The sequence below is a fragment of the Urocitellus parryii genome, chromosome 4 (genome assembly GCF_045843805.1).
Source record: "Urocitellus parryii isolate mUroPar1 chromosome 4, mUroPar1.hap1, whole genome shotgun sequence".
Taxonomy (NCBI): domain Eukaryota; kingdom Metazoa; phylum Chordata; class Mammalia; order Rodentia; family Sciuridae; genus Urocitellus; species Urocitellus parryii.
This window is the reverse complement of record NC_135534.1, coordinates 33899337-33913239: the sequence shown is the minus strand read 5'-3', so window position 1 is coordinate 33913239 and position 13903 is coordinate 33899337. Positions and strand designations below refer to the sequence as shown.

Below are 13903 nucleotides of genomic sequence, written 5' to 3'. Positions count from 1 at the left end.
TTGAATTCAGGTAAGAGGCTGTAGTTAAGATAAATATGAGTGTAAGTTAGATGATACTTAAAACCATGAGACAAGATGAGGTCACCTAAAGTGTAAATGTATATAAACAAGAGAAGAAGTTTAAAATATGAAACCTTAGTTACTCCCTTAGTCACTTAGTCACTTGGAGGTCATTCCAATTTGGGGATCTGGGGAAGAATCAAAAAAGGAAACTGAGAAGAAGCAGTTAAATATACAGCAAGAAAACCTAGAGAAGTACCCCAAAACTAAGTGAAACCAGATGTTTTAGTCAGCTTTTTTGCTGCTGTGACTAAAAGATCTGGCCAGAACAACTGTAGATAAGGAAAAGTTTATTTTAGGGCTCACTGTTTCAGAGTCTTAGTCCATAGAAGGCCAGCTTCATTCCTTGGAGCTCAAGGTGAGACAGAACATCATGGCAGAGAGCGTGGCAGAGAAGCAGTTCACATCATCAGGAAGCAAACAGAGAGACTCCACTGTCCAGATACAAAATATATATCCCATAGCCATGCCCCTAAATAACCATTTTCTATAGCCACACCACCAGCTGCCTCCAGTTAAGACTCTCACAACCCAATCATTTCTCCTCTAAATTTCCTTGCATTATCTCACATGTAAGCTTTTAGGGGACACCTCATATCCAAATCATAACACCAGGTTTCAAGAACAACGATTTCAAATGCTAACTAGATAGTAAGATGAGGAATAAAATTTGCTCACTGGACAGATAATGAAGAAGTCATTGGAGACTTTACTAAGAACTATTCAAAGTGATGGGGACCAAAATCTAACTAGTATGAGTTTAAGAGAGTATATAAGGCTTAAGAGTGGGATGAGTAAATATATACATCTCTTTCATCATATAGGACGATGTGGTATCTAGCATGTTTGCTTGTTTAGAGGGGAGAATTTACAGTATATTTGCTGACAGGGATTTACTATATTTCAAAATACCTAAGTATTCCACAGTTGTATTATGAATTAACTAAAAATCACAGTTCTACCACACAATAAATATTATCCTCATAAATATTATAAAGTGTTCTTCTCTCCATTAGCTTTATAATAAAATGTTACTATATACTTTCTAAATTCTGGCCCTCTCTTCCCTAGGGGAATTAAACAGGTTTTTACTTTATCTTTTGCCTACTAAGCAAACCAGTATGAGAATGCCAATTCATTTTATTTCCTATTTGCTCAATGCTCTGAATTTCCCACTAAATATTTTTGGGGCGGGGGCGGGGTTGCGGTATGAGGGACTTAACTACTGAGCCACATCTCCAGCTGGAGGTGGGGTGTTATATTTGTATTTTATTTAGAGTCAGGATCTCACTGATTTGCTTATAGCCTTGCTAACTTACTGAGGCTGGCTTCAAACTTGTGATCCTCTTGCCTCAGCCTCCCAAAATGCTGGGATTACAAGTCATGCGCCTGGCCTAAATCATTTTTTGGCAAAGTAGTGGCTTTTAGAAGCAAGGTGAGGAATCCCTGTAGCATATATAGAAAAGAAAGATATTCAAGATATTTGAGCTGATTATATTATTTATCTTAAGAGTTACGAACTTAACTCACATCTGAGTAGTCAATACTCAGCCCATAACCCAAAGAGAGAATCATTAATCTTAGTAACATCAAAATAAGCCAAACCAACTGAACTAGCACCTTAACATAGACTGCTACTCTAAATATTTAATATAAAAAAATAAATCTGGTTTATAAGTGTTGCTTGCAGCATAGACTATTTAAACTCTGGAATGATGAAATGATTCCACACCACTTAACCAATGATCTGTTTACATCCTTTTTTGACAACTTACAAACAATGCTATTTCTTTCATTTCATATGCTAAACTCTGTAGTCTAGGCTCCAAAGGACAATCTTGGTGTTTTGCTTTCTGAAGTACCTATATACAAGAATAATTTTTTTTGGCCTGGAATTCAAAACACATTTCATATTAATCATCTTTACTATACAGCTCAACGAGGATCTAAATAGTAGTGTCTTCATCTTTAAAATAACATTTTTTTTTCCTAAAATAAGGTGAAAACCCCACTTTAAAATGCAGCACCAGCATGCTTCTGTGATAACTGAAAAAGGGAACACTGTAGAGAGACAGATCCTGCAAATAGTTTGGATGTCTTTTCAGAGTTTTCTGAACTTAAATGAATTTTTGTTATAAATCACCTTTATTAATGGTGATTAATAAAATGAGAGACATTTGCTAAAATGGTTCTGTAACAGCTACACAATTCTTATTGCTTGAATAACCCAGCCTAGTGAAACTGACAGTAATACTTTCATCTTCAACATTATAATCTGCTGTCTCAGAACCAGTACTGGTACTGATCAGAATTAGATCCCTTTGTTTTTGAAATAACAGAAACAAATATATTTTAAGGGAAGTACAATTTGATAAAATGGAGTAGAAATAATAATTAGATAAGGGATATTCAGGGAGAAGAAGCAATGGCATGGTGAGGAGTACAGATTCTGGAGGCAGACTACTGGTGTTTGAAACCCAACTCTTCTTACTGCTTGAAATTGGGTGATTTATTTAACAACCCTGTTGTTTACTTTTCCTTTCAGCCAAATACTAATACCTAACTCATTGGGTTGCTATTGTAATAATTAAATAATTTAACCTTTGTAAAGAGTTTTAACAGTTTAGAGTAAGTATATAATGAGTGTCAACCAACATTATTTCAATTATGTATTATACACTAATAAATGTCAATGAAAGTAAATGGAATAACTTAGAACAAAATGGCAGTGTTCTCTAATTTGTCCATTTGTTAAACATATACAAAACTTGATGAACAGCTTCCTTAAATAGAATATTTTAAAAATTTACATCTCACAGTCCTCTGGGAATCTTCTCTCATTCCTTAGTAGAGACTTTATCTAAACCATTCTGTCCTGACATTTTCTAACTCTCACAAAGAAAATAACAATAAAGGTATTTAAGTACACAGATGATGTTATTTTTATTGTTTTGTTCTGTCTGGACAAAATTATTTCTGGATATTAAAAAAAGGCAGAGGAGGAATCTCACAAAAAGAAAAGGAAGAGAGGATCAAGAGGGATAGAGGATAGGAAGGCATGGGGAAATACTGGGGATTGAAATCCACCAAATAATGCTAGGTATACATGTTAGATATCTGTGTCATTCGTATATAGATGAATGATTTATTGTGGCGTATTTATATATAGACAGCATAATTTGGTAGATTTCATCCACCATTATCATTCACATATATATGTATATATGTTAGATATATATAAATGATTCATTGTGGTATATTAAAATATAATTAACAATAATAATAGAAGGGAGATCAGTAGAGCAGACCAAGGCTCATGAAGGAAGGAGAAGAAGATGGAAAGGGAATATACTAGGGAATGAGACTGATCAAACTATATGCATATATGAATGTGGCATCATGAATCCTACAATTATGTATAATTATGTACCAATAAAAAAAGCTATTTTTCATCTTAAGTACATAATTTCTAAAGCAACTTAGAAGTAAACAGAATATCTCATGTTATGAGAATAGTTATATGAAGGTAAAATCATATAGAAAAGTGACATTTTTGAAAAATAAAAGGATACAGTGTTCATGATGAAAGCCACAGCAGAAAAATAGATCACCTGACATTAATACTATCATCTTCAACATTATAATCATCAGCTAACAATTACTGTGTATTTTAGTATTGTGGTAATAACATAAAAATATTTACATAATACTATATGAATAATACCATAATACCATCCATCTATTATGGATAATAAATAACAGGTTATCTTACAATCTACTGATCAAGCTTAAAGGGCAATCAGAGGCTATCATAGTTCAAAATACATTTTTAACACTGAATACAATTTTACTCTTCAGTTATTTCTTTACAGTAGGGATGAGCAGAAGTAAAGTTAGTTAACATAACAGCTGTATTAATAATTTTATACCGATGCAAAATTTAAAGAGAAAATTAAGTCATAGTTATTAAAGTATGCAGAATATAAGCTAAGTAAACAAAGTCTCACTCTTCCTATAAGTTCAATCACAGAAGCCATCAGAGTGATTAAAAAAAAGCTACCACAGTATATCTGCTTGTCATTCTTTCATTCTGTTGTTCTTGCACTCTTTTTTTTTTTTACCTGAATAGGCAAGTGGCTTATATACAACTTATATTCTAAAAGCTTTTAAAAGACTTAAAAAAAATTAAACTGCAGACCTTATTTGATTTAGCCAGATTTTCCACTGATTACTCAGTAGGAAACTTTCTCTTTTTTTTCTTACAATACAATTAATTTGTTTTTTATTTGTTCTTTTTAGATATACATGGCAGAAGAATATATTTTGATACACATACACAGAGTATAACTTATTCTAATTAAGATCCATTCTTGTGGTTGAATATGATGTGGAATTAGACTGGTCATGTATTCATATATGAACATAGGAACCTTAGTCTGATTCATTCATCAGTAGAAAACTTTCTAAGCCAGGAATTCAGATTGATTTTAAGTCTCCTCCTATTTATGACAGTTCTTTAGTCATTACTTGTTTTTTATGACCTTGATATATTTTTAAAAGATTTTTTTAGTTGTAGATGAACGCAACACCTTTATTTTATTTATCTATTTTTTTATGTGATGCTGAGGATGAATCCAGTGCCTCACATGTGCTAGGCAAGTGCTCTACCACTGAGTCACAACTCAGCCCCATGACCTTTTTGAGAAGCACTTGTCAGGTATACTGTAGAATGACCCTCAATTTAGGTTTTCTTGTGATTTGAATGTGGTTTTGTGATTTGTTTGTTTGATTTTTTGGTAAGAATATCACAAAAGTCACATGTCCTTCTTGGTATTTCAATTCAGGGACAACATTTTGTTGATATGTTTTGATGTAGATTAAGTTAACCTTGATCAGGTGGTATCTGACAGGTTTCTCCCCCTGGAAGTTACTACTAAGTATCCCAGAAGAGATACTCTTGAGACTATGCAACTATCCTATTTCTCCTCAAATATTTGTCCAATAATTTAGCATTCATTGGTATATTCTGCTTGTAACAAGTATAACTGAGATATTTACATAGGGTTTTAAAAGGAACTAAAATATATGAAATATAATGGCCAAATTATTCCTGATATACTTAAATTTGATTGGACACAACATTTTTTCTTATATTTAAAATACGAATGAAAGTTATTTTCTTTTTTTCATTGTATTCTGTTAATATTAATCAACTCTGATACCAATGAATAACATAATTGAAATATTACTTACATAAATATGGCTTTTAAAGAAATCTGATGGACTAGTGGTGAGGATTTTGTCTCCTTCCAAACCAATTACTCTTTTACAAATATTTGATTTTGGATCACTCGGGCTTTTTGCAATCACAATGTCACCTCTGGGGGGAAAAAAGGTCAAAGAAATACCAGTATTATATACTAAGCACAAACACATGCATGGTATTGCTTTAATAATTTTATAAGGCAACTTAGAGACAGACACACCCTATCCTCTACTACTGACCCTCTCATGTATTTACCAACTTTGAGAACCCTTATAACTGACTTGAGTCAGAATCCAATGATTATAATGGAAAAATTCATGTGATTTCTAGTAATTTTGGAAGATTCTACATTTTTTAAAACTCCTATAATTATTATCCTTTTTGCACCACATCAACTATGTTTTATTTCTGTATCCAAATTTTTAGAACCAAAACAATGGAAAAATAATTCCATAAAAATACCACCAAACTAATTAATTTTACCTCCCAGCACTGACTGATACCAGAGCACTGACAAGGTAGAAACATTATCTATGTTTTCCTAGAGCTCAGCATGGAAGTTATGTAACCCATATAATTTACAATATATAGTATAAAGTACTTACATTTGAAGGGGGGAAAAAAGACACTACCAAATACAATGCTAAGAGCTGAGCAGCTATATGCTTCAAAAACGTAATATCATATATAAAAATAATCAGTATAGGTCTGATCACATGGAAAGCATAATTCATGAAAGAAATAATAATCTACATGGTAACAAAATAATAAACATCTTAAAAAGTAGAAAAAAAACTGGGCATGATGGCACACACCTGTAATCCTAGTGGCTCAGGAGACTGAGGCAGGAGGATCACAAGCTCAAAACCAGTCTCAGCAATTTAGGGAGATCCTAAGCAACTCAGTGACACCCTGTCTCTAAATAAAATACATAAAAAGGCTGGGGATGTGGCTCAGTAGTTAAGCACCCCTGGGTTCAATCCCTTGTACCAAAAATAAAAAAAATAAAAACTGGAGACAAAGAACATAGGACTAATGTCCCCAACCAAACAGAACACAATATTCTTTCTGCATAAAATGAGAAATATGTAAACTGTGTTAACACACAAAAGCTATAGTAATAAAAGGAAAATTATACTTAAATCAGAAACCTAATTATTGCTAATATTATAAGTATTACAATGAATTCTAAATTTTTTGATAGCCAAGTCATTATAATTTTTTGATAGTTAAGTGCCCCTGAGTTCAATCCCTGGTACCAATTATTTAATTAATTAATTATCCTTTTTATCCTACTAGATGGCAAGTCATTAAAAAACTAAGATTAATTACATAGGAATCATAATTCATAAAAGAAAATTTAGTAGAAGATGAACATTTCCCAAAAAACTAAATCAAAGAGGAATTCATAACCAAATAAAAGACACCATCTTCCTCAGAAATTTTACAGAAAATGTAGAAATAGTACAATGTTCATGACTTGGGGCTATTGTTAAAAGAAAATTTTATCAAAAAAATAAATTCTATAATTTGGTGGCAATGGATATTGCCTTCTTTGGAAAATAGAATAAACTCTTTCCAAACACCTAGAACCATGTCAATGGAATTCTTTCAATGAACAAGTTTACAAAGATTTTAACACATAATCAAAGCTGATTTGAGGCAGCTTTGGAGGAAGAAACTTTCCATGTGTGTTTTATGAAACTAAAGTTCTTTAATAAAATAATCAGGATAACGCTTATATTGTGCAATTAAATGGCAAAGAAATAATTCAATAATTCAAACTGTTTTTTGTTTTGTTACAATACCAAGAACTAAACACAGGGGCACTCTCCCACTGAGCTATATTCCTAAACAACATCCTCTCCCCACCATTTTTTGAAATTTTGATACAAGTTCTAATTTATAAAGGCTAGCCTCAAACTTACAATCTCCCTGACTCAGCATCCCTGTCCCATTATGCCTGGCTAGTCAATCTGCTTTTACAAAAATCACTGTTAATGTGGAATATATTTCTGGTAATCTAGGCAGATATGGGTGTAGAGATTAATCAAAATACATATCCTTTAGACTCAGCTCTCAGAAAAAAGTTTTAAAAGCAACCTAACAGAACTATTAAATTTTCTTTTCTCATTTGTAGTTATAAATATTCTTTTTAGCTGGGTGCAGTAGCACATGCCTTGAATTCCACTGACTCAAGAGGCTGAGGCAGGAGGATTACAAGTTCAACACCAGTTTCAGCAATTTAGCTAGGTGCTAAGCAACTTTACAAGACTCTGTCTCAAAATAAAATACTAAAAGGGCTGGGGATATTGCTCGGTAGTTAAGTGCCCCTGAGTTCAATCCCTGGTACCAATTAATTAATTAATTAATTATCCTTTTTATCCTACTAGATGGCAAGCTTTTGAAAAGATGTTAATAGCTCACTGGTCTTCACTTATTTGTAATGTACAGCACATCTTATAAATTAAGTGCTTATTTACTATTTGTTGAAAGAACAAGCAGTAAAAGAAGACTATCTTAAGTATTAGTCTTCTGTGCAGATGATGAAGAAGAGATTCATGTGCTTCAGATAGGACACATACAGACTTTTATCCATCCCTAAGGGAAGGCTATTCTACCTTTTGAAACAGGCAAAAAGATATCTCAATTCCTGTGAAATCTTAAGAGTTCTATGTTACAAATAAGAGAATCAGGAAATTAAATATTTTGTTCTTTTTTTATTTGTGCCTTTTAATTACACATAATAGTGGGATTCAATATATGATATCCATATATACACATAACATAATTTGATCATTCTCATTCCCCAGTACCTTTCCTTTTCCTCCCCTCCTCCCTCACCAATCCTCTTGCTCTACTCTACAGGACAATATTTTTTAAAGTGGAAGTTAACAACTGATTGCCTTGGCTCTAAAAATTACTTTGATATGTTTTATATGAATGACAGATTTTGAGCTATCCTGAAACATAATGGAACCCCTGGATGAATAGAATATAAAAATGAAAGCCTCAAAGAATCTTAATTTACTGAATTCAATTATTTGTATTACTTATCTGAATGCAAATAGTATATAAAAATAAGATAACATCGAGGCACTTGCATTCAGAAACTATTCAGCCAATAAGTTCAGCACTACATTAAGAATGCTTAAGGATTAGGAGTAAAATCATGTCATTAACATATAATAAAAACTTGTCTTCATGCTACAATGAGGCTAAGGTACCACATAATGCAAAGACTGTATTAGCTTATTTTTAAATAAGTAAAAAAGAAAGAGGAGTTAGAATATGGCCTATCATATGTTTTATTTTATACCCCCATATCTACCATTGGGTTTCTTGAATTTATTATATATAAAATATCTGCACAATTTCCTAGGAAACATGTCAGATCATATAGCTTGACTAAAAGTTAGTTTCTTCTGCAGAAACTAGGGCTGGTGAAATATCAATAAATGGAAAGGGCAGCTTTACGCTATTTTTTTGATGATTTTTTTCCAAGAATACAAAGTAGGGTATAACAAAGGTGAATACTGAAAGAGGAATGCCTAAGCCCATTTATTATACCATAGCTAAATATCAGCTAGTGAGAGTCAAGTTTATAGTTTTTCTGAGACAAAAAGTGGAATAAATTTATTATTTTCAGAATAATGAAAATAAATGAATCAAAATTTTAAATAACCAGAGAGGTACGCTTTAGAAAATACATTAAATTACTAATATTTGACATCCATTCAGAAGGAATTATACTCTTAGACTGAATTAAAATAAATATTTTTACAAGGTTTGGAAATTTTGATACTAGGACTTAAAAAGGTTCAGTGACAAATAATATTTGCAAAGTAGTTATTCAATTTAATATAATTAATCAGGAAAACAATAAGAGATAAAATTCCTAGTTCTCAGCTATATACAATGATATAATCTAAAAGTTATCATTATAGGCTATATAAATAGAATAAGACTGTCATCAACAGAACTACAGAATTGCTTTTATAATTAACCAGAACACTTATTTGATATGTAACAAAGTTCATAAGTCTTTAGTTGTTGAATGAAAACATTTTAAGACCCAATAAAAAAGTAAACTTAGGCTTACATGTATGTGATAAAAGGAATTGCTAGCTATTGTGGACAATAATGTGAGGAGACACAGTGACCAGAGAGACTAATCATGTTTAGAGAATCTATTAAAATTTCTCAAAATAAGAAAATATTTGACTCAAAGTTTCACTTACCTGGTCATAAGTTTCATTATTTACAAAAGATTTTTTATAGATAAAGATAAGAAACTACAGAAAAAACACAACATGTATGTGTATTCTCACTGTATATTTAATACATCTATGACAGACATTTACCTTTGGATACCATAAAAATGTCGGCTAACATTTTCTGCAAAGACAATATCTGAATTTTGAATTGTTGGCTCCATTGATGGTCCAGAACACTAAAAAAAGAGAAGTAATTTTGTAATTCGAGTTAAAAACCTCTTAAAATTTGAAAGAAATCATCTAAGCAGGCTTATTAGAGAAAGAAAATCAAGTAAATGTTCTTCAAGATTGGGGGATGATTGGTAAGTTGGTGGTTCCCAAATAAGTTTAACTCTAGCATGGCCACAAGTCTGGAAACACAAATATATTAAAACTTATTTCTCAATATTACATTAGAATATATGAACAAAGTAACATTATACATGTTTCCAAATTTTGGCCACCCTGTACAATGTAAGCTCCATGAGGACAGGTTCCTTGTCTCTAACTAAAGCCAAAAACAGAGTTTAGAATAAAGTTGATACTCAGTACATATTTGTTGGATGAATAAATTAATGATTCACTTTCTTGCTATTTGTTAAATATCATCCGGTAACTATGGTGGTAATTTATTAAATGGTATAATCATATTTTCAATTAATCAATATCCTTCTTCCTCTTCAAAGAGAATAGATTACTCATTTGATGGACAAATTTATATTTTCTATTGAAAAATACTGGCATAATGAGATGTATTTTAAAGATATACATATTTGCATGTCTTAAAATAATAATCTTGATTTATGTCTCAAAACTGAAATGTATAATAACTGTTATTAAAATATAAATACAGTCTCCATCTACCCTACTTATTTTGTAAATAAAAATTTTGATTCAAAACTTTCTACTCAGGCAGAAATAACAAAGAATACAATGAAAGTTTGTTTGCTACTTCTAGAATAACCAAGGTAACTTTGAAAAATTAAGGAGAGAAATTTCAGTTAAATGTATTTATTTACATAACTCCAACTCAACCTGAGGTTTTTGACTGTAAATCTGTTGGTGCAAACATAATATAAAAAAATAACAACAACAACAAAAGAAAAACCTATTGACAGGCCAGTCAAATATTCTTCCAATTACATGACAAAGGATTTGAACAGTCAGTTGGACACATTGATGATGTAATACTGAGAACAAGCATTGTCAGAGGATGAAGAGACAGCTTTAACATTCTAATTGACATTTGCAGAGTAATCATTTGTTTTAATGACACTTAACTTCAGTAGTTCTGAGTAGGAGTTTTGGAAACTGCACAAATTCGTGTTGAAATTCCTTATCTGCTACTTATTGTGTGACCTATTTAATTTAAATAGACCAAGAAGTGTAAAGACTAAATGAGTTAATAAGAACACAACATTGAACATATCTTGGAAACAGTTAATAGCATTCAATAAATGGTAACAATTATTATTATAATATTAGTCAAGTAAGAAGACCTTATGTGCCTGTTAGAATACAGAACACATTTAAAGGCTCTTATATTCATATTAGTGTCCATACAAACACTCTCTTCTATCCTAACATTTTAAAAGATTTTGTTTTAACTTTCATAAGTTATTCATTAAATATCTTCAATTTAAATGAAAGGGAACATATTTTCCTCCAAATAAAAACAAGTATATATTTAAAACGAATATTCTTCAATGTAAAACACTTACCATTACAACACCACCAACGTATTCAAAAGCACAATGGGCTATACAGCCATACTGAATAGTATAGCCAACAAGTCGGAAGGTTTTTCCCAGAACACCACGAAGCATAGTTCTATGCAGACTCTGCCACCATTGGCCTGATGTAAATTTCAAAAAGTTTCACGATCAATACTACTCAAAAACACTTAAGAAATAGCTCTATTCTAAAATATTTCATAGTCACCAAGAATATACAAATATAGTTTGGTACCAAAAAGCAAGAGCTTATTGAGCTTAATTTCTGTTAAAAATATTTTAAGTGGCTAATTATTGCTACCAGATATTTTGATCTACCAGAGATTGTACAAAATAAATGTCACTGAGTTTATCTATAATTTAGATAACTAGTAGATGTTGAACTAGTCTGTTCCCTTCCATGTCTCACTTATTTCCTGGCATTAAGGCAAGCACTTAACATATTAACTCTTTCAAAGAAGAAATAGTTTTTCCTATTTGTTCTTTGCTGTACTAATATTGGGTTTATCATATATTGTGATACAATGGAGAAGCCATTAGAAGAGCTGTAGAGAGTCAAGTTTTAAATTGGTCCTTTTGTGAACTTATGTGATTTTCTGTGAAATTAAACCATTCAGAGGCTAAATAAAAAGAAAATAATTCCAACAGCTTGGGAGGCTGAGATAGGAGGATTCAGAGTTCAAAGCCAGCCTCAGCAATAGTAAGTCACTAAGCAACTCAGTGGGACCCTGTCTCTAAATAAAATACAAAAAGGGACTGGGGATGTGGCTCAATGGTGGAGTGCCCCTGAGTTCAACCCCCAGTACCAAAAAACAACAACAAAAAAGGAAATAATAATATCTCAAAAAATGGTTCTGATAATCAAATTCAACAATATATGTCAAAGTGTTCTGGAAATTATAGTTACTTACAGTTGTCCGCTATTAACTGCTGATATAATAATGAACACATGAATATTATAAAATAGCACAAAGTGCCACATATTTTTAAGATATAGAATATTAGAATATTCTATAAATTTAAAATATTAATATAATTTATTTAAAATATCTAGCATCTGTGCGTTCCTTTCCCTTTATCTCTTACAATTATATTTCGAGCATTCTCAACTAATACCCTAGACTACTATACATTGTTCTCTGATTAAATTTCTTAAAATACTTCAATAATATTTAACAGTTGTTGAGTGCTTGCTTACTCTATATCAGGCTTTACATAAACTACCTCTGTAAGGCAGATATTATTGCCATCCTCAATTTATACATAAGAAAAAAGGAGTCCAGTGGTAGTAACTTGCTCAATACTACAAAGACGGTAAATGAGAGGAGCTCAAGAACTAAATCATTAAGTTATGCTGACTCCCATATTACTAAACTAATCCATAACTCCAACAGATCTTTAGAAGATCAAGCCAAATTACTTACAATTATTTCAAAGATCTGGACAGATGGCTCCCCTCCCATCCTCATTCCATCCTGATCTTCCCTAATGCTCCTAAGTAAGTTGAAATATATTGATCTCTCCCTCAAGTAAACTTCGACCAGTCAATACTTATTTATGCCAATACCCATGCTTGAAATATTCTTCATGATATTTGTGGTATAACAGGAAGTGTCCTCTTGTTCTTGGCACAAAGCTCCTAAAACTCTTGGAATAACTGGTTGACAGGAGCCCCTTTCAGTCACATTGACTTCATGCTAAGAGTTGGATAAGGTTTCTAAATAGCCTGATATGGAGCTGCTCACCCAAAAGAGCAGCTAGTTACTACTTAGAACTTGCTGTTCCATGCTCCAACCTCTAGGAAAGAAGTGAGAGGGCTGGAGATTAAGGTCTACAAAAGTTTTGGGGAAAAAAACAATAGCTCTTGGACAAATAGATCTAAAATTTCAGGAGCTTTCAGGTATCTAATGCATTTGTGGCTAAGAAGAGAGTGGCAAACCTCAGCTCCATGGGGACCAAAGTCCTCCTGCACTGGAGATCTTGCCCTATGTACCTCTTCATCTGACTACTCATTTGTATTCTTTTTAATATCCCTTATAACAAATTGGTAATCATCAGTAAAATGTTTGCCTGAGTTCAGTGAGCTATTCTCACAAATTATCAAATCCTAGAAGGGGGTTTAGGAATCCCTGACTTACATACTCAGTCAGTGATACAGGAAACCTGGACTTATAATTGGCATCTGAAGTAGGGTCAGTATTGTAGAACTGAGCCCTAACTTATAGAACAGGAAACTAACTCCAGGTAGTATCAGAATTGAATTTTAAGACAGTTAGTCAACATCCACAAGAGAATTGATTTGTGGTATCAAAAATGTTGTGTGAGTAGAAGAAATTGTGTGTTTTTTGTGGATAGCCACGACCTACCAAATTTGCTACTATTCTCATTAGGTAAACTTTTTCTTCTCCTCTGGATTCCTGGGGTCATTATTGTTCATTTTTGTATAGTTAAGAACATTGTTTCTAGAATAAATGTGCAAGAGTTTGTATACAGGCTCTACCACATTTATCTGTGTAACTTTCAGGAGGTTATTTTGCCTCTATAAATTTGTGTCCTTATCAATAAAATGAGCTTAATATCAGTACCGA

At 32.1% G+C, this 13903-nt stretch overlaps 1 protein-coding gene across 8 annotated transcripts in view; it reads right to left on the bottom strand.

Moving 5' to 3' along the window:
* Positions 1 to 13903, bottom strand: part of Immp1l (inner mitochondrial membrane peptidase subunit 1) — a 74679-nt gene that overhangs the window by 19968 nt on the left and 40808 nt on the right. For all 8 annotated transcript variants that reach the window (XM_026404141.2, XM_026404160.2, XM_026404120.2 and 5 more), the window contains 3 exons: positions 11304 to 11437; positions 9691 to 9779; positions 5314 to 5440 (listed from right to left, as the gene is read on the bottom strand). In XM_026404141.2, coding sequence (XP_026259926.2) covers positions 5314 to 5440; positions 9691 to 9779; positions 11304 to 11408 — 321 coding nt within the window. In that variant the 5' untranslated portion in view covers positions 11409 to 11437. The remainder of the gene's footprint in view (positions 1 to 5313; positions 5441 to 9690; positions 9780 to 11303; positions 11438 to 13903) is intronic.